This window comes from Haliotis rufescens, unplaced genomic scaffold (genome assembly GCF_023055435.1).
Source record: "Haliotis rufescens isolate VD_foot unplaced genomic scaffold, xgHalRufe1.0.p SCAF_1, whole genome shotgun sequence".
NCBI lineage: Eukaryota > Metazoa > Mollusca > Gastropoda > Lepetellida > Haliotidae > Haliotis > Haliotis rufescens.
Window position 1 is genome coordinate 86253424 of NW_025963779.1, and position 26442 is coordinate 86279865.

The 26442-nt window shown below is 39.6% G+C and overlaps 1 protein-coding gene across 4 annotated transcripts in view; it reads left to right on the top strand.

Moving 5' to 3' along the window:
* Window positions 1-26442, top strand: part of LOC124147096 (ras GTPase-activating-like protein IQGAP1) — a 120599-nt gene that overhangs the window by 53332 nt on the left and 40825 nt on the right. For all 4 annotated transcript variants that reach the window (XM_048402825.1, XM_048402830.1, XM_048402832.1 and 1 more), the window contains exons 3-8: window positions 6945-7101; window positions 9031-9108; window positions 9622-9698; window positions 11662-11729; window positions 14716-14807; window positions 15102-15123. In XM_048402825.1, coding sequence (XP_048258782.1) covers window positions 6945-7101; window positions 9031-9108; window positions 9622-9698; window positions 11662-11729; window positions 14716-14807; window positions 15102-15123 — 494 coding nt within the window. The remainder of the gene's footprint in view (window positions 1-6944; window positions 7102-9030; window positions 9109-9621; window positions 9699-11661; window positions 11730-14715; window positions 14808-15101; window positions 15124-26442) is intronic.

The window sequence follows — 26442 nt, forward strand, 5'->3', positions numbered from 1 at the left end:
GTCTTACTGGTTGTGTAGACCTTCGCAGAAAATTTCAAACTTTATTTGACTCATGACTTCAGACCCACTTTCTTTGTGGAGAGTTTTCGTCTGCATTATGCATCAGTGGATGTATATTTAGCTACAACTAGTTGATTGGATGACAACAGTTAGTCTTCCCTCAGTGTTACGTCCAGGTCATTGTATGTATCACGCTTGCACAGTTGTCATTAATTAACAAATTGTCAGGTAATTAGTGTGCTTGGAAGGTGAATCTACTTTACGTTATATTATATTTATGCAACAATAACGCTTTGTTGAATGGAACAGGGTTTTGATGTACTGCTCTTGTGTTAATTATGAACAGACATCAAGTGAGTTTAATGTGTGAGTGAGTGAGTTGCTTTTAACAGTATTCCAGTCATATGTGGGAGGAAAGCCCAAAGTGATGCAGGTCTCAGACGTTTACCACTTCGATGAACCCCACATGCACGGGTATGGTGCTGACAAACCTAGAAACATAATCAGGGCGATCGGGATTCAAACCCACAATCATAGGTTTCTGGCGTGCCTTAGTGATGCAACTCTGCACAGCCAATTGCGTTGCCTCGGACGACTGGGCCACCCGTGTCCCCTAAGTGAGTTTAATGACAAGCCAAGGTGGCACAGATAGCCTGTCGTAAGTCTATGTTGAGATATGAGACTTACGATCGATCACCTTAGCGCTAAAATTGCTTAGTACAACACCACCAAGATCTTCCAGAGCTGGTAGGAAGGGGACTAGGACTATCTATAGATCGCACACAGCTAGTTTTATGTAGTACAATAAAATGTCACTGTCTTATAGACACACAGTGGAATGATATAAAACATTGATGAGTGGTAATTATAGCATCCGTTAATGAGGTGTAGATGTATATATATATATGGCGAGTTGAGAAGCTGGCTGGCCTTCATATAATATATTCATGTCATCAGAGATCCGTACAAGGCCGCCATGACATTTACAGGAAACTATTCCTCATGGACGAACCACATATTTCACAGCACAATGGAAGGGCTTATCCAAATAAAATATGGTAATTTTAGATATAATCCGGAATGCAAGTTCATTATGTAGTTTTCCTGACTGCTTCCTCCTGGTTTTATGGTTGCCATGTAATTCAATCCATTTGCTTCACTTTCCTTGAAGTGTTTGTGTGTCACTATCACTCACACACATATTAAATGGCAGTGATCAGATGTAATCGCCAAATTGCTGTAGCAGGATAAAACTGTTTTAAACATGCGTAATTCAAACCTTTGACCAAGGCATTTCTTGTTCCCAGTTATGTAAACTATTGGAAACAAAACATGGTGGCGGAACTTTTTTGAAGAAAGCAGAAAAGTTCACCTAATTTTTGAAATGCCAGAGAACTACTGTTTAGTTTGTGTCTCTCGTGAGACATGTCGAAAAGGACACATTATTTAGTCACAGGCATTGTAGTATAGTCAGCTGTTTCAGTGGATTATTGTGGTTAGTGTTGTGAACTTAAAGCATACGGGGGCTGGTCAAAAAGTTCTAAGCCTAACAAACAAAACCAACAATTGTGAAAGTGTTTTTAATTTTATTTTTCCACATAATCTTCCTACTTTTCAATACACTTCTCATATCGATAGTGAAGTTTTTCAATTGCAGTCAGGAAGAAGTTTTCTGAAGCTGCCCTGAAAAACATGGCAGCTTGTGACATGCAGTCATGAATTTCTTGGGGAGTACTTTTCTCTAAAGGCAAAAAAGTACCTGTGAAGATCCGGGGTAGAATAGGTCTTCAGCAACCCATGCTTGCTGTAAGAGGAGACCAACGAGATTGGGTTGTCAGGCTCGCTGACTTGGTTGATGTCATTGATCCCAATTGTGTGGATCGATGCTCATGATGTCAATCACTGGATTGTCTGGTACAGACTCGATCATATAGCTGGAATATTGCTGAGTGCGGCGCTAAAAAACAAACAAACAAAGAAAACTAAAGGCAAAAGATTAATGACTGCAGGGTACTCATTCTTTTCTATTTCTGTGTCCATTTGGACCCCTATCACATTCAACTGACTGTCACTGATACACAAACGGCCTCAACAGACCAAATACACTTGCAATGTACTACATTGACAAGTTCACTTTGTTATGGCCCATAGTTGAAAGTTAGTTAGGCTTAGAACTTTTTGATCAGCCCTGGTATACTAGATTGCCACAGAAATATTGATTGATGTGAAAGTAAAGAAGATGAAAAGGGTGCAGACTTTGCACATGAGGTTTCTGATTGTGTTCAGGAATCCCCCAAAGCATGTGGACGCCTTTATCCAAATTTGCACGGAGCTATTGTTTAATATAAGATTGTCTAGCAATTCAGACTGTGTTTTGTCAGGTCTAAACAGATGAAAAGAAATGCTGTTCTGATCTTTCAGGATAAAAGTGGTATTACTTCATACATTTGTCTATCTGATTTATTTCAGGGAAAACCAAATAACGTTTGTGTTTTGTAACTAGGGTGTAAAGATTCAAGGAACTGCCACAACATGAGTGTCACTGTCAGATCATGTTTCAATACAAAACGATACACATGCACATATGGATGACATAGGAAACTTGAATCAATAACAAATAAACAGATGCAAGGGTGTGGGTGGGTGGGTGAGGGTGTGGGTGAGGGTGTGGGTGGGTGAGGGTGTGGGTGGGTGAGGCTGTGGATGGGTGAGGCTGTGGGTGGGTATGGGTGCGTGTATGCTTGCTACAAATATATTGAATACCCAATACACTGGACCCAAGAGCAGGGTTAGAAATTGGTGCTAGCTAACCGCCCAACAGTTAAGGTATCAAAAGGACTAGTACATATTTGCCATTTTTAAGGGCTATATATTGTCATTATAAGGACTAGTGGACCAAACATGTCAGTTTCTACCACTGAAGAGAGTGTTGAGCATGTGTATGGCCGTTATCAATCATGTTTTCTTGCATTACATATCTGTTTGGATTTGTATGCAGTTAGCTTCAATGTTGGCTGTACGATTGCCCAGTAATGTGTTTTTACGAGATACAAAAACACTTCAAGCAAGGTGAGCTATAGAGGGCTACATTGTTCGTGTCTTTCTTTGATCATGATACCTTTTGGAAACGTGTGCCCATACCGCCCATGTTCCCATGATGCACTGGGCGCTCACTGTTACACCTGCGCCATATCAGGTCACCTCTCCCACAATTGTTGCCTCTATGTATTGAGGAAAAGGCCAGGGCTTCGATTAAACAATGTTTAAACATTCACTTCTTCTATATCGAGACTGCATTGAGACCTCTCGTCCTCAACAGGGGAATGTCTCAAAATCTGTCAGGTGTTTTTTTGGGGAAAATAGTTTCCATGTGTTTTTTAGCCTTGTAATAAGTTTTACTTGAGGAAGCGAACAGAGGGACAAACTCCGCAGATGTAGATTTGAGGGCAGCTGCCTGTTGATGGAAAAGGTGATGGTGATGCTGATGCTGGTGGTGGGACAGTCCCCCCTGATGCAGGTGGTGGGACAGTCCCCCCTGATGCTGGTGGTGGGACAGTCCCCCCTGATGCTGGTGGTGGGACAGTCCCCCCTGATGCAGGTGGTGGGACAGTCCCCCCTGATGCTGGTGGTGGGACAGTCCCCCCTGATGCTGGTGGTGGGACAGTCCCCCCTGATGCTGGTGGTGGTGGTGGGACAGTCCCCCCTGATGCTGGTGGTGGGACAGTCCCCCCCGATGCAGGTGGTGGGACAGTCCCCCCTGATGCTGGTGGTGGGACAGTCCCCCCTGATGCAGGTGGTGGGACAGTCCCCCCTGATGCTGGTGGTGGGACAGTCCCCCCTGATGCTAGTGGTGGGACAGTCCCCCCTGATGCTGGTGGTGGGACAGTCCCCCCTGATGCTGGTGGTGGGACAGTCCCCCCTGATGCTGGTGGTGGGACAGTCCCCGCTGATGCTGGGGAATACTTAACGTTGCAGCTGCTAACGTTGTGGTGACAATTAGGCAGACAAGCTGAAATATTTTGAAGTTTAGGTTTCTTGTGGCTTTGAGTTTGTTTATCAAGGATAGACAGTTACAAAGTAAAGGGATGATGGGCGCCTTGTAGACTTGCACAAGTCTCTAAACCAATACTTATTAGTTTAAATCATTATTTCTATATTATGTAAATAATAACAAGTTGTCCCTTTAAGAGACTGGAGTCCTTAGTACTGTCTACAAATCTAGACTTGCCTATTAGGAGGATAGAATTACTACACATCAATGGACGTTTCTTTCAGTACAGCCTTGGAGCAAGGCTAGGGTCCTTGCGGTTTGCTGCTGGAGTACTTTATTCTTAATCTGGTGGTCAGACTCTGTGACTAGGTTGATTCTATGTTAATGTATTCTGATGGGGTTTATTGTGCTCATTATATCAATCGCTGGATTGTCTGATCTGGATTATTTACAGACCGCCATAATATAGCAGGAACATTCCTGAGTGAGGTGTCAAACGTCAAGCTAACAAATAAATTATTTATTTACAATTATTATCAAGACTGAAAAGTATATTTGGATTAACACATCCATTTTTCTCAAGAGTATATTTTGATGTGCTATTTTTACCCGTCAGTCATATTAGAATTTCCTTTTGTTGATGTCCTCTCATGTCGAACACAACAGGCTGTGTCTGAGAGTTGACGTTTCCTCTTTCCTCGGAAGGAAAGACTGTTCAAGTTTCCTTCGTGAGCAGCTCTGTCATGTACACACATTAAGACTACTGTCAGCTACCTCGGAACCAAGTGTACATGCATGGTTATTTTGAACTGCAGTGAATATTTGTGTGAAACATTACCAAGTCGATAGATGATACCATTGTGGTATTCTCCTTGAAGGTCACATCAAGGTCACATCTCCACTAGTATGTCATGTAATGTTTAAGTCTTGTGATGTTGGGGTATAATACTATGTTATAAATGTTTAGAACTTGGATTTCTGACTTTATTTTTTGTATCTGTTTACTCTGTCCAACAAAGAAAGTTGTCTGGAATGGAAGTTATTATGTTTTTCACAAATCTGAAAAAAAGGTAATAATAAAAGTAGTAGTTTGCAAGGAAAGACTATACTACTTGAACTTCTGTTGCCCTGAACTAGCAGACTGCTGTTAATTTCACCCTGCTGTGATATTGCTGGAATATTGCTAAAAACTGAGTGAAACCATAGTCACTCGCTCACTCTGTTAATTTTATGTTGTGGTTGTATTGATTTGTTTGGTTGTTGTTTATCGCAGTACTCTGCAATATTTCAGCTATATGACGGTGGTCTGTAATTAATTGAGTCTGGACCAGACAATCCAGTGATTGACATCATGAGCACTGATCCACAAAATTGTGATACGATGACATGCATTAACCAAGTCAGCGAGCCTGACCACCCCATCCCGTTAGTCACCTCTTATGACTAGCATGTGTTGCTGGAGGCCTATTCTCTACTCGGATCTTCACGGGTCTGGTTGTATCGATATGAAGAAGGCGTTGATATGAAGGTGGTGTTGATATGAAGTAGGGGTTGATATGAAGGTGGGGTTGATATGAAGTAGGCGTTGATATGAAGTTGGTGTTGATATGAAGTAGGCGTTGATATGAAGTTGGTGTTGATATGAAGTTGGCGTTGATATGAAGGTGGTGTTGATATGAAGTTGGTGTTGATATGAAGTAGGGGTTGATATGAAGGTGGGGTTGATATGAAGTAGGCGTTGATATGAAGTTGGTGTTGATATGAAGTAGGCGTTGATATGAAGTTGGTGTTGATATGAAGTTGGCGTTGATATGAAGAAGGCGTTGATATGAAGTAGGTGTTGATATGAAGTAGGTGTCGATCTGAAGTTGGTGTTGATATGAAGTTGGTGTTGATATGAAGTAGGTGTCGATCTGAAGTTGGCGTTGATATGAAGTTGTTGTTGATATGAAGTTGTTGTTGATATGAAGTTGGTGTTGATATGAAGTAGGTGTCGATATGAAGTAGGTGTTGATATGAGGTAGGGGTTGATATGAAGTAGGTGTTGATATGAAGTAGGTGTTAATATGAAGTTGGTGTTGATATGAAGTTGGTGTTGATATGAAGTAGGTGTTGATATGAAGTAGGGGTTGATGTAGCAAGTGTAACGGCTTGTACCAGTGTGGAGGATCTCCCAGAGTGTCATGATATCAGTTGTAACAGTGTTGATAAGAGTCATAAAAAATCTTTTATCATCAAGTGCTGATATCAAAAGACACAATGGAATATTCATTTGTCATCCTTTATCACTGTAGGTTATTATTTGAGAACTTATGCCCTGCCCAGCTTGGTTCTCAGCATCAGTGCTGTATTTCAAGTTTCAAGAAAGTTAAGCCTCTTAAGTATTTGAGTTAGTGAGTCTTGTTTTTAGCTTTTAGAAACATTCCAGCAATATCACGGTGGGGGACACCAGAAATGTGGGGAATTGAAGCCGGTCTTCGGCATGACAAGCAAACACTTAAACCACTAGGCAACCCCACCGCTGTGAACTTATAGTTATGAATAGAAAGAGACATGTGAGGGAATGGTAACCTGAGTGTGACAAGGAGAAATATGGAGATCTGAGCTTAAAAATTGACTTTAATATATTCTTTGCCTTTATGGAGTTATTAACTGAAAAAGACGGTGTGCACAATTTGCATAAATCTGTACACTTTTTTTTTATGTTTATTAACTTCTTAGATATGTGTGTCTGTTTCAGAATATTATAAAATATCATTTAGAATGTTTCTTTTTGTTTTATTTTAATGAATGATACCGCTAAAAAATGCTCTAATTAGTATGACTTTTCTGTTCTCTTTCATGGTCAATCATTAATCATCAATGTCTTGTTGAAACAATTGTCAATATGTGAATCTTAAACAAACCCAAACCCGTTGATGTCCGAGGCCTGTAAGCTGTGTGTTGGTTGCAGATGGATCCAGGCCTGTATCAATGAAGACCTGCCACCAACCATAGAGCTGGAGGAGGGGCTCCGGAATGGCGTCATTCTGGCCAAGCTGGGACGCTTCTTCTCACCACAAGTTGTCTCCCTTAAGAGAATATATGACAGAGAACAGACGCGCTACAAGGTACAAATAGGGTTTTTATTCATATTTTCATGTTGATATAAAGGGTCTCAACTCTGAGGAGACCCGTGAAGATTCCGGGGTAAAATAGGTCTTCAGCAACCCATGCTTGCCATAAAAGGCGACTATGCTTGTCGTAAGAGGTGACTAACGGGATTGGGTGGTCAGGCTCGCTGACTTGGTTAATGCATGTCATCGATCCCAATTGTGTGGATTGATGCTCATGATGTGAATCACTGGATTGTCTGGTCCAGACTCTGAGGAAAAATAGAGAAAGATTTGCTACAACAGACTGCCACTTAAACCACTGGTAAATTTCTTTCGGTCAAGTAAACTCGGACAATAATAAACCATATATTAACATGAACAACTGCTGAAAATGAGGCTGAAAGATGGTTCATGCTCTTGGAGTCAAAAGACTGATGTAAAATAGAAACAACTTCAAAGTATTCTTATTTCAGTTTAACTTCAAAACTGTTCAACTAATTTGATCAAGCCATGGGGATGGCTGACAAGTAGGTGATAAGTTATTTGAAATGCCTACGACGATGAAACAACAGCAGAATATATCAACACCATTTTGTTATTGACACTTGTTGTTGGCCAGTGGACAGGGAATTGTCAACATGATAGAGAGGCTTGTAGGAGTACATGACAGTCTGGACTGCCAGCCTAAGGGACTCCTGTAGTCACAGGATCCTCAGTGCATACGGGATTTATCATACAATGGACAGTATTATTGATGCATCAAACCAATCCGATAAACTTGGAACTGATAAATATGTAAATGAGGTCACCTCGTAGGAAGTACTTTTTATCTCTACACCAGTGTCCGAAATAACTGCCTGTAACTTTCAATTTGGCTGCCTGAAATTTTCCTCCACCTGCCCGACTGTCTAGCAGATAATTTGAAGACTACTTACGTATTCAGTTTTATTATAACTCCTTGTAGATTCTCAATTAATTGTTTGCATTATTTCAACTGAATCAAGACACGATTTGTCTCTTATTTTTCGTGACTTTCAATATCTATAACGTCTAATAATGCAGGCAGGTAACTTTGAAGATGGGCAGGCAACATTTATTGGTCATCAGCCTAACTGTCCAGTTGGGTTTTAAGTTATTTCAAACACTGCCTTATACATGGATGCATGTCTGCTTGCTCAATTAAAGCAATGTTCCCAATATGGCAGATAGGGGTTTACGGGGGTGTATGTGATTATGTAGACAAACACACCAGCAAATCATTTGATACAGTTTGATAAAGGGGCTGTTCCCTCCAACACTGTTTTCATATACAGTGTCTAAAGTTACTTCAATGGAGAAATTATTGACTAAAGCATTGATTATTGCAAGAATGACAAATGATAAAGAGATTATTCGCCGGGCGTGTTCCTGTATCATAAATATCACATATTAGAATAATAAAGTACATGTATTATGCTTGCCAAAGACTTGTATAATACAAGTTTTCATTCCTAATATATGATATAATATGATATGGGAAAACACTCAGCGAATAATTCTTATACCTTCACAATAACTATACCTTCCCACATGCACATTAAGTACATGTCCAATGGCATGAACAAAAAGTGAGCAGTGGTTTATTTGTAAGATGTGTAGGACTTAAGAGACTAGAAAAAAAAATAGTCTAAGACAAAACCCAGCTACCCACGTTTCTTGTCTGTGGGTGTTCCAGTTCAGTAGAGATTCCCTGCATCCTATTCTCAATTTCCCTGTGGGAGCTCTTGTTTTGATGTAATCCCCAAGCATGTTCATCAATGTTCATCAATGTTCATCATGTTCAGTATGTTCCGTATGTTCAGCTTGTCTTACCCAGGGGACCTCAGGCTGGTTTAGACAGCAGACTGTAGATGTATACATGTGACAGTTTCGGCACTAGATTCCTGACTTGTCTTACGTTTGCAGGCGAAGGGTCTCCACTTCCGACACACAGACAACATCAACCATTGGTTTGCTGCCATGACCGAGATCGGACTACCACAGGTAAATACAACAACCCTGTGGAAATGTCACTTTTCCAACTATCCTGCCAGGCAGAACAAAGATAATTACCCATTGTTGGTTTTAAGACGTTACACTTTGGGAATTGAAAGATGAGGTGAAAAGTGGATGGTATATTTAGTGATTCTATTCTGTTAGTGCAGATGGTGTGTAAAACCCATTTCACTCACTCACTCACTCACTCACTCACTCACTCACTCACTCACTCACTCAGTGTACAGCTCTAATGCTGATAGCATTCAGAAAGTGCAATATTTCTTAAATAAAGGCTTAAATAAACTTTACCTTATTGAAACTATTCCATTTGGTTATCTGCATTTGTTAGGGTTTTTAAAAACGTGGATTTAAGATTTTATATTGTGAGTGATGCCTGATACCTGATGATAACAATACTGTATTTCATGTATGTTTGTTGCCCATGCCACCATGTAAATGTGATCCCACACAGTGTTGATCACGATGGATCAGTCATAACACAATCATTGATTTTTGCAGATATTTTATCCAGAAACAACAGATATTTATGACAGAAAAAACATGCCACGAGCTGTCTACTGTATACATGCACTGAGGTGAGTTGGTCATAGCCATGCCAAGCAGCACAGAGTCTCTCAGTTGCTAGTTGAAGTAGGCTTCTCATGTCATACTATCTTTGTTAAATCTTGAAGGAACTTATTTGTTTGTACTTGTATTATTATACAGTTTTTTTTCTGGCATTGACTTTTTATGTATATTTGATAAGCACTTAGTTGGTGGATCATAGGGACACATGCTATTTGTGTGTCAACTTCTGTATACTTTAGGGGGCACGGTGGCCCAGTCGTCTGAGGCGCCGTGATTCGCTGTGCAGAGTTGCATCCCTTGGGCATGCAAGAAACCTATGATTGTGGATTCGAATCCCAGTTCGCCCCATTTATGTTTCTAGGTTTGTCAGCACCATACCCGTGCTCATAGGTTTCACCGAAGTAGTAAAAGTCTAAGACCTGCGTCACTTCGGGCTTTCCTCCCACATTAAGCTGACACACCGTGATATAACTGGAATAATGTTAAAAGGGGCGTTAAACCCAACTCACTCACTCACTGTATACTTCATACACACCATTTGAGGTTTCTTGCTGACTTGGAAGTTGCACATAAATAGAATGGAAGTTGAATCCAATATCTTGACTCTACACTAAGGCATGGCAAAGGTGCTGGCATTCATAGCATTGTACAGGGTTCAATTTAACTGCTGACCTGTTGGCCCGGGGCTAGTTAAAATTACGAAAGGCTTGCTGAAACCTAAAGTAGATGACCCATCTGGCTTGTCAAAATTTCACCCCTTTTCTGTGTATGTTTAATGTTTTTAATTGGACACTGCCCGTGAATCATGTTATTTTGATGAGATAAAGTTTAAGGGGGATCAGGTCGTGTGAATGGTTAATTGAAAAATCATCTCCATAGTATGACACAATCAGCAGCCATTTTGTAATGTTCTGTACAACATCATCTTTACTTGCTCATGAAATCGCCACAAAATGAGGCAAATGGAAGCCAAGATATATTCTCAGTGCAGGAAATGTTATTTAGGGGTGAGGAGTTCTAAAATATTTGGAGCCACTGGGTACCTTAGTCTTGGGACAGTTAGTTTGGAGAAGGACCAGTAACGTTTGAAAGGAGCAAGCCCTGCTGGCTACAAACAAATTTGTTGTTAAATCTACCCCTGTTGTATCAGTGGTGAGGGAGTTAATATTTAAAGTCACATCGGCAGTATTTTAGCCACATTGTATCAGTGGCCAAGGTGGCCCTGTAGTGAAGGTCCCAGCCGTAGGCTGTGCAGAATTAGCCGGGTCGAATCTGTTGGTTGTCTTAGCTTCCCGTCTCTGAGCTAAGTCCCTTTGCCATTCTTCCCACATGAAGCCACACAAGATGATATCCCTGAAATACTGTTCCTCGTGACTGTAAAGCCAACTCACTCACTCACTGATTGTTTACTGTGACTAAGCTGCAGCTTCTAGAGGCCAATCAAAAACTATAAGTGGGCTGTGTTGTCATAGATACAGGGGAGATAATCCTGTGGGAAAACTCATTCCTCATTTCCCCCTTTTGTCAATCAATTTCGAAGGGAAACGTGAATTGTGGATGAATTTTTGTGAACATAATATTACAAATATTTAAAAAGCGTATTGCAGTATATCGGTATACTGTGAAGTATTAATACCTGTTAAGATCTGGGGTAGAATAGGCCTTCAGTAGCTTGCTGTAAACGGCAACTATGCTTGCCGTAATAGGCAACTAAGGGGACTGGGTGGTCAGGCTCGCTGACTTGATTGATGCATGTCATCGTATCCCAAGTGTGTGGATCGATTCTCATGATGTCAATCACTGGATTGTCTGGTCCAGACTTGATTATTTACAGACTGCCGTCATATAGCTGGAATATTGCTGAGTGAGGCATTAACAACAAACAAACAAATTAATTATAATTGTCAGACGACCACAAGATAATGGTGTGTGCTGACTTCATGTGTAACCCTTGTCTGGCTTCTGTTTCAGTTTATACCTATTCAAGCTTGGGCTGGCCCCACAGATACAAGATCTCTACGGAAAAATAAACTTCACAGGTGTGTACAAATAAGCATTAAAATATATTTGTTGCAGGTTAAGCTATAAGTTAACTCTTTCAACACCGCAGGCCGGTACACCAACCAAGGCATGACTCCCTAGACACTGCAGGGCGGTAGACCGGCCAAGCTGTAGCCACAGCAAAATAGTATTTAAATTTTTTTAACCTGTCTATGATTCATTTATGACATTTCACAATATCTGAAATTTATCATATTTTATCAAAAGATGAAAAATTTGTTCACTATTTCCTGGAAAGGTATTAAAAAAATACTTTTCACACACACACTTCAACAGCGGGTCAATATCAAACATGTCAAAGAGCAAATTTAAGACATTTAAGCAAATCTTTAAATAAATTATATAAAGTAATAAATAAAATTAATAAAAATATCTTCAATTTGTCAAACTTACTTCAAGTTATTATTTCCATCTTTTTTTTTGTGAATGTGTAATGCAAGTCAAATGACATCCTGGCTCTCACCGCCTCGATTTCTTGGCTCAGACACGTTTAATACCAAAATATATGCATGAGAAATCTCTGCCACAGCTCATAACCTGGCACGATACATCTACAAAGTTCCAGTTTTCAATATAGGTCACAGGATTATAGGAATAACATGATTTGACCAAAACCTTTTGCCTAAATCTGTAAATTTTCATACTCAAGGACAGTAACCATTGCTGTAATTCTTCCTGTCCTATAAATGAATGCATAAGCTTCCTAATGATGCCAAACATCAAGCAACTCGAGATGACTCGTTATTCATTTAAAGCCTTGAAAGACGGAGGTATTCCTCTGTATTTTCTCCTTTTACTGAGCGGAAAGCCACTGTTATCGGGTAATGGGTGATGACAGATAATATTTACAATTCAATAATAAAAAAGAAGAAGAAATAGGTAGATGGATATTATGATATCTTATATTTGCCGAAAATCGTCAAAGTTTCACTTCCTTGGAGCTTAATCTGGACATTATGAATGTGTTAGCTTACATTTTATATTCATGAACAAACTTAATTGAGTTGTAAATGCTTTAATTAAATAATGTGACAAACATAACTTTCATTTATAAACAATAGGATTAGACCTTTTAAATGGTGTCTAACATGTAGTAGCAAAGATGTTTTACAAGCAGATATTTTCCTTTATTAATGTGGGCTTCATCTGTCACACAAGTGTCAGGGAACTCGGTGTCACAGAAGTAAATGCTTCTGGTTGCCTGGTGTTGAATGAGTTAATGTACACAGATGCCTTTTATAAAATGATTAATCAATTCTTTTGGATGAAAATCTAATAATTCATTTATTGTGGCCTCAGAAAACTGACCTGAATAAACAATTGCAAGTGTTTCTGTGGCATTTGATAGCCTAACCAAGCAGTTTCGTGTGTGTCTGTTTACCTAAACCGAAAGAAAGATGGGCCATGTCCACCAACAGACGACTGTTTCCTGATTGGATGACAATATAATGGGTGGGGCTTGTGTAAAATGGTGTCACTGATTCCATACTGTTGTCAACAGTTTTTCAATTTTAATGATTAAATAAGCAGTATGTGAAGTTATTATTGTTGACGCATTTGTTTTGAAGAATTGACTTCAATATGTTTTGTGTTTATGAAGTAATAAACGTAAAATCTGCTCTGCACGTTTTGCGTTAATCGACTGTCAGGTTGCCCAGCATGCGCACAGGTTTTAAAGTTTTTACTTCCATTAAAAAAAACGCACAAAAAACTTGGGAAGTCAATTCTTAATTGTAATCTTCAAGGAAGTGCGCTTGTAATCTCCTTCACACGCTGATCCCTGCCAGGCTCAGCACTTAAAGAGATTTAGTACATGAAAAACATTGGTTCCTTCACAAAGATAGAGGGACCTTTGTATGACACACATGACAGCGGTTTAAGCATGTATTGTGGTGCAAAAAAAGAGAAGAATTATTGCTTAGCCTTGCTACTTTGTGTCACTTCTTTGTTGTTTTGTGTGCTGATAAGATTAACACAAACAATGCTTACATGTAAGAGTGAAATCACATCTTCACGTGGCGAGAATGGATTTGGCGGCCATTTAGACAGCATGTCTCATAATGCAACTTTGTTAATTAAATGGGATTTCAGTAAAATTATTGAATGAGATTGCGGTAGTGTTATGATAGCATATAAGCTTGCAGCATTATTATTATGATGGAAGTTATTAATTAATTATGTATTGACTGTGGCCATCTGGCGTAATGGAGATGTGGAATTGGCCACATGGTAGCTTTAGGAGCTATTGAATGTGGCCAGGCCACATTATAAGGAGTAATTGAATATGGCCATATGTCTTTGTAGAACACATGTTACTGTTATGTATGTGACCTCATGTCATTATAGCAGAGTTACTGTGGCATTATAGCAGAGATACTATGACCTCATGGCATTATAGCAGTAACTGTGACCTCATGGCATTATAGCAGTTATTGTGACCCCATGGCATTATAGCAGAGTTACTGTGATCTCATGACAGTATAGCAGAGTTACTGTGTAATGACATTATTGTAGAGTTACTGTGACCTCATGGCATTATAGCAGGGTTACTGTGACCTCATGGCATTATAGCAGGGTTATTGTGACCTCATGGCATTATAGCAGGGTTATTGTGACCTCATGGCATTATAGCAGGGTTATTGTGACCTCATGGCTTTATATCAGGGTTACTGTGACCTCATGGCATTATAGCACAGTTACTGTGAGCTCATGGCATTATACCCGGGCTATTGTGACCTGCCGGCATTATAGCATATTTGAGAAAAATTAATGTAGTCCTTTAACTTTTTTGTGTGTAGTATATGAATTTAAACATTCTCGTTTTAACCCCAAACTGTGTTTTTGTATATTTTATGATCATGTATTTCAATAAATTATGAAACATGCTTATGTGGACTTAGCAACTGTGAAAGTGTGATGAACTTGAGTGTGTCACCAGCTTCCAACATGGTCTGTATGTTTCAGAGGAGGAGATAAGCGCCATGAGGCGGGAGCTGGAGAAGTATGGGATCCAGATGCCGGCATTCAGCAAGATCGGTGGCATCCTGGCCAATGAGGTGATTATCTACATCAATGTCACAGAAATCCTTGAAAGTGTCAATGATAATTCAATCTGATCATTCTAATCAATTCCATGTCATCAAATTGTTATGCAATCAAATCTACGCTTCTTGAAATTGTCACCATCCTGCTATTTGGCGTACATGATCTTCCCCCATCTATCGGTCACGGAGAGTCTTGCCAGTAATACCCCTTTAGGTTGTGTGTGGTGGGAAGTGTGAGGTACCTCCTAGACAACTTGGCTCCACTTAGACATGTCCTCTGATCAGCTGATTGTGTTTGTATTGCAGTTATCGGTGGACGAGGCAGCATGTAAGTAGCCCTAACCACCTCTCTTTCACTCTACCTAACAAGCCCATTTCTGGTGTCCCCTGCCGTGATATTGCTGGAATATTGCTAAAAGCGGCGTAAAACCAAATACACTCACTCTCCTTAACAATCACCACACTACTTGTTCACAGGATATTATCACTACATACACATCTTGGGGCTAGTAGTCTGTGTCCATTCAGTGGAGTCCTGAGGCTGCCCTTGAAGAAGCAGACCAAGGGCAGACAACTAGTCCCAGTTCATATTGACCAACTGGAGACAACTAGTCCCAGTTCATGTTGACCAACTGGAGACAACTAGTCCCAGTTCATGTTGATCAACTGGAGACAACAAGTCCCAGTTCATGTTGACCAACTGGAGACAACTAGTCCCAGTTCATGTTGGACTACCTTCTGTCAGTGACAAACATCAGCAAGGGAATAAGAAACATAAAAAAAGTTGGAAGTTGGTAATGAAACCAATGCAAAAGTTATGTTGTATTTACACCTTCCAACTGGAAAGTTCCATGCCCATATTTGTCAGAGGTATGTCAATTACCATTGTTTTAGAAGTCAGAACTAACGACATATTCCGATTGACAGCTTTACAATGATACCAAATTATCTACATTTGATGGATTTTTCATCGGGATGTCGTAGATTAAAAATTACCGCTACTTTTCAAAAGTATGGCTCATTGAAAATGGCAGCAGTTTGGCATCAGTGCAACATGCACAGGTGATGTTCCAAAACATTGTGGTGGCGATGTGGCTGTATAAAAAAACTATTGAAAATATGATCAACCATGAAATTATACTGAAGTTTGCATATATCGAGTCACAACCTGGATTTAGAGAGAATATGTCATTAAAATTCAACCGTATAATAAGAACGGGAATTCTCATTCAAAGAATTGGCTACTCCCCAACTGGAAAACGACACATACTTCCATCATTCAGTCAAGTAAACATCGCTGCAAAGTTGTTTGGACAGACACAACATAAAGTACATTGGTAAAGCACACTCCACAAGTAACTATGATGACAACTTGTCGATCATTTCATGATTTTTAGAACTTCAAGTTATTTGCAAAACGTAAACAAACCATTTAAGGTTCACAGGAATTTTGAAGATGTTCAAAGAAAACCCATTGATGCCTACATCGTAATAAATACCTCAGATCTAATAAGCAATAAGCGCACCATATTTGATTTTCGTATATGTCTGCAAGCATTACGACACAGGATTTGTACTTTTGTATGGCGAAAATATTCAACCAAAACACCTGAAATTAGGATTGGTGAATATTTAAAACTTGTTTGTTATATCCAGAAAGTTTTATGACATGATACGTTAGGTTAACCCTTATATACTCATTTCTGCAACTGACATCATGACCTCGAAAATTAACATTTGCATAAAAAATGTAATGAAATGTTCATAATTTACCGTTCCGTTGTTGTTTGCTGATAAATTAAATGTGAATCTATGCCCAGTTAAAACTACCATTTCAGAGGTATGATTATTGAAATTAATTTGCACAAATTTAACGATTGAACAGGTTCCTAATATGAAACGCATCACACATTCAATCACGTAATTCAGGTAAGTTCAAGAAAATTTACAAAGTTTTATGTTCGCTTTCGTCTTAACCTCTGTATGTTTGAAAATGTCAGGATATTTTTATATGAAAATGTGAATTTTTCTATCAGGCAGAGGTAAGAAGCGTTAAAACAATTCAACAGGCTAAAGGTTAATGTGCTTTTTCACAGTGGATGAATTTCATTAAGTGGCAGCCTTGACAGTTTTGTTTTGTTTAGCTGCCAAGCCTGTGCCATGCATTGAGGTGCAGGGTGTCCTTAGATCCCATGAGGTGCAGGGTGTCCTTAGATCCAGTGAAGTGTCTTTAGATCCTTTGAGATGCAGGGTGTCCTTAGATCCAGTAAAGTGTCCTTAGATCCTTTGAGATGCAGGGTGTTCTTAGATCCAGTAAAGCGTCCTTAGATCCTTTGAGATGCAGGGTGTTCTTAGATCCAGTTACATGTCCTTAGATCCAATTTGTTGCATGGTGTCCTTATATCCAGTGAAGTGTCCTTAGATCCAATGAGATGCAGGGTGTCCTTAGATCCAGTGAAGTGTCTTTAGATCCAATGAGATCCAGGGTGTCCTTAGATCCAGTGAAGTGTCCTTAAATCCATTTAGATGCAGGGTGTCCTTAGATCCAGTGAAGTGTCTTTAGATCTATTTAGATGCAGGGTGTCCTTATATCCAGTGAAGTGTCCTTAGATCCAATGAGATGCAAGGTGTCCCTAGATCCAGTGAAGTGTCCTTAGATTGTTTGAGATGCAGGGTGTCCTTGGATCCAGTGAAGTGTCCTTAGATCCAATTAGATGCATGGTGTCCTTTGATCCAGTGAAGTGTCCTTAGATCCAATTAGATGCAGGGTGTCCTTAGATCCAGTAAAGTGTCTTTAGATCCAATGAGATGCAGGGTGTCCTTAGATCCAGTGAAGTGTCCTTAGATCCATTCAGATGCAGGTTGTCTTTCGATCCAGTGAAGTGTCCTTAGATCCAATTAGATGCATGCTGTCATCAGATCCAGTGAAGTGTCCTTAGATCATTGAGATGCAGGTTGTCCTCAGATCCAGTGAAGTGTCCCCAGATCCAGTGAAGTGTCTTAAGATTGTTTGAGATGCAGGGTATCCTTGGATCCAGTGAAGTGTCCTTAGATCCAATTAGATGCATGGTGTCCTTTGATCCAGTGAAGTGTCCTTAGATCCAATTAGATGCAGGGTGTCCTTAGATCCAGAGAGGTGCAGGGTGTCTTTAGATCTTCAGGAGCCCTCGTCCTTACCACCTACAATTAATTAAAACGAGCAATGTGTTTTCCATGACCTGCTCTGGAGACACATGTGGCTGAAATGTAGGCGTGATTTACTCGTTTCTTGAACCTGTTTACTTGGCAGTAAATGAACAAGATATCCCAAGAGATTGACAGGCTGTAGGCGTTATTGATGGCCTGTCTGCCTCGTCTGTCACGCTGACCTGACAGACATCGACGACAGGTTCCTCGTTTCAAGTGCAGAGGCTGTGTACCATAAATGTCAGGCATGTTTATTATAAATCCACTTCCATACTCACGTGGTGACATTGATCTCTATACAGACTTTTTGATGAATCAAGGAGAAAATTACATTTGCTGTAATCATGAAATTTTCTGCTTACAACACTGTAATCTGTTTGTAGGAAATGGCACTGAGTGCAGCTGTGTGATGGATAGCAAATGGATTTCATTTCAAATAAAGCGTGTTTAAAAATGCAGTGTTCATAAACGGTGACAATCAAGGAGTCCTTATCATTATTCTTAAGAAGGAAGGATTTAAAGAGGCCCTTGATTAAATTGCTAAAGCAAAAGCCCTCAAGGGCTCTCCTGTCTTTCTGCCTCTGAAGAAAGTAAATCTCATCAGGATACTAAACCATACCATCAGATGCCTTGCTTGCCTAAAAAGGCGACTATGCTTGTCGTAAGATGCGACTTATGGGTGGTCAGGCTCACTGACTTGGTTTATCCATGTCATGTCACAATTGTGTAGATCGATGTTCATGATGTTAATCACAGGATTGTCTGGTCCAGACTTGATTGTTTACAGACCGCTGTCATGTAGCTGGAATATTGGAGAACAATAGGTACATGCCTCTATAATAAGTGATGAGGATGCTGAGGTACTCCATTTACTATATTATCCCTTTCTCCATGTATTTTGATTAACAGGGATATCCAGATCATGCTTTGCGTTGTGGAGTACAGTGACATGGCACAAGTAGTGGGTTCTTTGAGCAATTCAAATCTTTGTGCAATTTAGATAAGACTTTTCAGTCGTTTAAACATACCAGGATTCAAAGAAGACACTCAATTATGATTTTTATCATTTACAGTGTATTGCAAATATTGTTTTAGGTATTGATTTACACTGCAGGGGGTGTGTACTCTTGACTGGCAATCACTAGGATTGACTGACACATCGTCGTCACATTTCCGATTTCATTGCTAAACCTGTTCAAATGTATTGATTTGGTTCCCCATGAGATGGGTTTAGTGGCAAGAGCAGGATTTTAGAGGAGCATTTTTATTCTTTACAAACATGGATAAACTATCGTGTTATAAAATTGACAGCTAGGGTGACTGTCCTTTATGAATATATTTACTGTGTAATGGCTTTAGTGCTTAAACGGTTTTCTTATGTGGGGACTTTTGGATTGAATTGGTCGTCTGTAGTCTTTTCTTGTCACTGATTTAGGGGACACTCGGTTGATTGTGGGGCATCCTCTTGCCCGTATTGGTTGTTGGTCATGCTGTCAATCACTGGTTTGTCCGACCCAGACAGGATCATGTACAGGTCGTCGTGATATATCTGGTATTGTTGACGGGTGGTGATCAATATTCATGCACGACTTATAGTCTTCCCAGTCTAGTGTGTCCAGTTTTGAAGCCTGTAAACATGTAGATGTACAAAAATCATGAGGTGTTTTATAAAAATAACAAGACTTCCAGATTCCAAATACACATGGTTTTACCAACTACTTGTGTTACAGTATTTGCCATAATAATAATAAGTTATCTGGGCGCTTATTATAACCATTCACAAGTTAACTTTGTCAGACATCATGAATTAGTGGAGAAACTCAGTTCAAACATGGGGCGGTCGGGTAGCCTAGTGGTTAAAGCGTTAGCTTGTCATGCCGAAGACCCGGGTTTGATTCCCGACATGGGTACAATGTGTGAAGCCCATTTCTGGTGTCCCCCGCCGTGATATTGCTGGAATATTGCTAAAAGCGGCATAAAACCATACTCACTCACTCAGTTCAAACATCAATGAAACTAATGTTTTCAGTAATAGTTACCAGGCAGTTTTATTCCCCTTCTACGCTGCTGTTTTCTGTTAATATCTGCGATATACACAAGAAAATATTAATTGTCATGTAAATGTTCAGTCTCATTTGGGGGCGCTTGATGAAAATAGAAATTACAGACTGGTCAAGAAGTTGGTCAAAGACGTTTTTGTTAGTGTAGCACGCTTAGTATGGTGAATATATAATAATATCTTGCATGTTGGTTGTCAGGGGCAACACTTTTCCAAAATGGTATATCCTATTTTTTGTATCTGTTCCCTATCTGTGTTGACTTTTCTCTCGGTTCCATACCAGTATATGTATATATCCCGATAAGACATTTTACCCTGTCTGTATCAATGCACAAATAAGTCAATACCTACCAGGAACCCCACGCTGATGCTGTGAACATATTCTTGTTGAAAGCACCCTATTCATTTGATTGATGTTCACTGGTTTGTGTGATGGGGTGTGATGGTAATGGGTTGTATATAGCAGTTGCTTGATGGAGAATTATGACAAAAGATGGTGGTAATCACAGAGCGGGAACAGTTCCACAGACCCTGACTGTATGAGCAATCAATGTCCATTAGTATCTCAGTCAAGGCAGTCTGCAGGAAATTAGTATCAGGTCTGAAGACGGGAATCAAGGCACAACTTGAGACACAATCACAAAATCAATGTTTGGTAGTTACATGATCAGAAGTTTGTGATAAGTAATGACTTAATGGTAGCCCTTCCAAAAGAAATGTAACATTGGCTGACTTTGTGAAATGGATGTTGAAATCACTGATGTGTTTATTGTAGCAGAAGTATGTCTTTCATAAGAACATTTCATCTACATACCGAACAATTCGACAAATTGTAAGAATTCTTGATTTTGATGGTTTTTTGTCAGTTTGTTCCCATCCAGAAAAGTTAATTGTGATTGTAATTTTGGCTTATGAAACTATGTTCTGTAAATCATGAAATTGCTGTCTTGTCAAATTAATGAAAGTACTGATTCCTTGTTTCAAATGCATCATGAATTATTGCAAGTAGCCCTACCTTCAAAATCGAACGCTATCCCCTAATCACTTAACACCAAGAATGTTGACCACCACAATATGTTATAAACAACTACTATACGTCAAATAACAGTGTTTTCCTTTCTCCGAAACTTCTCCCGCTTGACATGCGATCCAGATTTCATGAAATGAGTGTCAGGAAATGCCAAATAAAGCATCATCACGTGAGCGAGGTCAGATAAGCCAACGGAGACTGCAAATGTTCCAAGTGTTTTCGAACGAGTTTGAGATATCTGTTGAGAATAATATGCAAGTGATGTATTCATCAAGCATCACCAACTCAGCTGTAACTGTATCGGACATCTTCACTGTGTCCATGAGCAGTGTTTGTCATGATTGAAGTCTTTGATAGGCATTTGGAAGTTGGGAGAACATGAATACATGACACTTTTTTATGGATAGCAACTTCTTTTATTCTTTTTACAATGTTTACAAGCTGCTTGTTGTTCCTTCATCAATAAGAGAAGTTGCTATCCATAAAAAAAAGTAACATGTATTTTGTGATGATTGCCAAGAACAAAGGCAGCCAGCATTTTACTGCCATACCTGTTTGGTTCACTGTAACCCTGGCGCAGCTTGTGATGGTCCCCAGTGAGAAACACTTAGTCAAGCGCTAAATTACATTGTTTGTTGAATGTTTTGTGAATGAAACAGGACAGTCATTGTTTCCAGTATGTGCAGCGAACCTAATTAACGACCAGACAGTATGCCAAGATAAGAATGTGTCACTTTACGCTGGTCAAGGTCACTCTCTTGTTTCTCGTTAGTTTCATGCTTTGATTAATTTAATGATTTTCCGTATTTCTCCTTGAGACTTGCACACCACTATTGGAGTTCTTACATCTTTTGCTCATTGATCATAACACCAACACCGACACAGCTTTTTACAGAGTAAACCTCTGACAGTATCGGTATCAGGATACAATGTATGCTTGACGTAAGAGGTGACTAACGGGATCGGGTGGTCAGGCTCGCTGACTTGGTTGATGCATGTCATCGAACCCAATTGCGTTGATCGATGCTCATGATGTCAATCACTGGATTGTCTGGTCCAGACTTGATTATTTAAAGTTTGCCGTCATATAGCTGAAATATTGCTGAGTGTGGTGTTAAACAACAACAGAAAAAAAAACACCAAATATTGATACATGGAAGTTACATCATTGGCAATTGTTGAGCTGTATTACAGCGGTACGGATTTCAGTGAAAAAGCAAAGAAAGTAACAGATTATCTGAAACCTGAAGAATAGGCATTTTGATGGGATAGTGCATATGATGTTTATCATCCAAGTGATGAAATGATTGTAAAATACTTGTCATTGTGGGGGCGGTGCTGTTGCTATGCAGCTGGGTGGGGCCCAATGGTGGTTGTTATTGTTTTACATGCTCACAGGAGTGCAATACACTCAGCAGATATAATGTATATAGACAGAGTACACAAGAGATATTGAATATGGTTCCTCTTGTCTTGGGAATATTGATGTTTCAAATGTACTTTAATGATACTAACTGAGTCACTTATTTTGATAGATTCCGATGAAAAATCTTTTATTGACATGTCTTAAATTAATAAGAAGAATATGATAGTTTGGTTATGTGTTGCCAGTTTATATGCACATGGCTATTTCTGGATACAGAATCCTGCATCCTAGCTCAACAAGAACCCAAATTACATGTTCAGAGTATTGCTGGGTGGACATTGTAGGACAACTGATACTCGAAGTGGATCCAGGAGACAAAGGATGCATTGTTACTATATTGGGAGTATTGTTTGAGAGGCATTTGTTGGAAGTTGATGGATAACTAAGAAGATAAATGTTTATAGACAAACTTCATCGTACAAAGTAGACACTATCTATGGATAACAACTTCTCTATTATACTGTAATAGCGATGTTTTGGTATAGATCCTGATACTGTTGTCAAGCAAGACTATGTTGGTAGTAGTATACCGTATTCGACGTAATAAGCGCCCCGCTCTAATAAGCGCCTATGGCAATATGTGCTAATATATTGGCTCGTGAACAATCCCAATTAGCACCCCTTCCGATTGATCAATGTACACAAGACTCATTTATTCGCTTATAATGCGCACTCGTGTGTTAATTATGTGCCCTTAATTATGGGCAATTAAATTCTGGATAAATATATCTGTCGTACATAAACATTTCAGGCTGTCAGCATAAACCACGGAAACGCTAATATTCTAAGAGCCCCCTATTTCTAATTTTGAGAGCGCCCTGGGCGCTTATTACCCCAATACGGTAGTTTTTTTTACATACAGGAGGACGATGGCACATAATAACATTGAATTATATTTTCATATATAAATACTTTTGCCAGTACAGATATTGTGTGAAGATTGCAGCTCAGTACATTAATGCAGAGTTGGGTTTTCATGCCATTTGTGTTTCAAGTATTCACTTCTTAGACACCTGTGAAGATCTGGGGTAGAATAGGTCTTCAGCAACCCATGCTGTCGTAGGACTATGCTTGTCGTAAGAGGTGACTAACGGGATCAGGTGGTCAGGCTCGCAGACTTCCTTGATGCATTTCATCGTATCCCAGTTGCGTAGATCGATGCTCATATCAATCATTGGATTGTCTGGTCCAGACACGATTATTACAGACTGACGTCATATTATTTTAAAAATCAGTGCCTTCAATGAAGTACTTAATTGATATTCTTTTTCGTCTTTTTATTTATGTCATTCTATAACAAACCTCAGGAAGAAGTACTGGATATATTCATAGGCTCTGTTGGTCCCGTTTGGCTTTTAGAAGGCCTGTTTTTGCAACACTAGTTTGCTGACTATTAGATTCTGTATGTAGTAGTATGTGACTTTAGTCATGTTTAAAACAGCTCGGCTTCCTTCAGACACAGCTACACTAAACAGAGGAGGAAAGACAGCTGTGTGGGGGGCATTCTGAGGTTTGATTATAGGACTGAATGAAGTCAACAGAGAAATATACACCTGTAAACACTGTGTTTATTTAAGAAAAGAAATGACAAGCGAGAGTTGTTTATCGTATGATAAAACACTGCTTGGAGAATAAAGCTTGAGAGGTGCAGCCCCATAGTGTTTCTCCCTGCACTGTTTTGTTGTACGATAAACAACGACCACGAGTTGTTTATTTCTTATATGCGATATCAACAGTTTGTACTGCATCTTTAAGGATGTTAGTAAAATGTACAAACTTTTAGAATGATTACCCGTATTTTAATAATGACGACTCCCTGAATACAATCCGACCTAGGAAATGTCGGTCAACTCCATTTTATGAACATGGGGGTTAAGTTGGGTATTTCCTGCATATTCTCAAAATCCTCACGTCGGTTATCTGAACCTTTTCTCCCAACACCGATGGTCATATCTCCTACTTTTGGATGCGATTGTTCGGCCACTGCGTTTATCTGCGTTTCTCAGCTTCTTCAGCTACAATTCATAAGACACTTCCCTCTCAAAAATCATGTCGTCCAGTATACTACGTCATGAAGTTCGAAGGGCTTGTTCAAATCTCCAGAAATGACGTCATGACAGAACAATGTTTTATCATCAGATAAACCACACTTTGTACTTCATTGGTTTTTTTTATTTATGGCGTAGCCATCTTATATCATAAGTACTGTTTGATGGGCATTTAATAATGATCCATACTTAGCATGCCAGCGCATGGAGCCATCGGTTCGGAGAAAGCAATGTTATGTTTCACTCTTAAAGTTTGGACCAAGGATTTGTTGCAAGCAGTGGTAGAATTGCTGCTGCAGGTTTAAGCACTATTCACCAGTCCCTCACGTGGAAGAGGGAAGCACTTATCTCCCAGCTAAGTAACAGGACAATTTCACTTGGAAAAAATACAAACTTGTCTATGACAATCCTGGCAATGCCAGTTGAATCACACGAGGCGCCTGGGAATGAGGAATCAATACATGCACTTGAAGATGTGGGTTCTGATGGAAGTGACAGCCCTGCCGGGGAGCACACTGGCGGGTCCACCGAGGTGCCAGAGCCCCGGGGGACAGGAACACAGGACAACTATACTGGCCATGAGAGACCATGAGAGAGTGATGGCGTGTCACTAACTGGATGGTGGAGCTCTTTAGAGAGTTAATAGGGACTACATTAATCTGAATTATATGTAGATAATCGCTCTGAATTGTAAATTAAGTTATTTGAATACTATATTCTGTGGGGATTTGAATTTTAGAAATGTTGTGACTTAATACTATCATAGCACTAGTAAATTTTTAAAGTTTTTTTTCATGTAGATATTTTTTCTTGTGGAATTTTGTGGCTTTTAAATGGCATTTCCATACAATCTATTTATCCCATTTGGGGTGGAAAGTTTATGCCACTTTCTCTGTCATGTGAAATGTGCTACATATATTGCCACTTACTGAGAGTATCCTCGTCAGACTCCTTCAAATGGCAGCTCTATGAATGTTGGATCGGGACCATGATGTAGGAGCAGTATTGGCCAGGGTCCTGTTCTTTATGTTATGCAAACAAGTAATGATTGATCCTGTTTTTCAAGGGATTCCCATTGATAAGCAGTGTGTTTACAAGACAGAAGTGTATGATCCATATGGAACATGTCTGTCAGTCACTGTCATCATGTATCGTAGTTGTAGCACATTGTTGGGCTGAATCAGCAATTACTGACAATGGAAGCAATTCCCGACTAACCCCTTTAACACATGGGAATCAATTATGCTACAGTAGACTGTCATGGGTCTGGAGTACATATACATAATTTGTTTATCATTGACGCCCATTTTACAGTGTTCATGTCTGTGCATACGAATCAATAATTAAGCTGCACGCTGGACAGAAATGTCAGCAGAACTATCAAGCCTGTTCGTTAGGCCTTGTGTTGATAGTTTTTCCCCATGATGTTAACAAGATTAGAGGAACTATCAGGCGAGCACTGCCAAATTGGTCGACTCGTCCCGATGCAGGCATCCTCTAACAAATAGCTAATCCATTACCTGCTGCATTACGCCACTGAGTTCAATTACACGACATTTGCCAGCGGCTGGCTGCCTCTGCAATCGCATCAATGATGGGTTTTCGTGCATCACAATAATGACACACTAAATTTTTATCTTTGAAACCCTGTCATTTTCTGACAGTTATTGAAGCGTGTGTATAATCAGAAGTATCAAGTTGACAGAGATGTATGTTTTCACGTTTTGGTTATTTCAATTGATGGAATAAAGTGATTTGGCAGATTGGATTCAGAAGGGGTATTGATTCAGAATCCTAAAGAATCTAATGCTTTGTAATGGTGTTATAGGTGAATAACACGTTTTTCTTTTTTGATGTTTTTAAGTATGTTATTGAAACTCTATGTGTTTTTTTTGTTG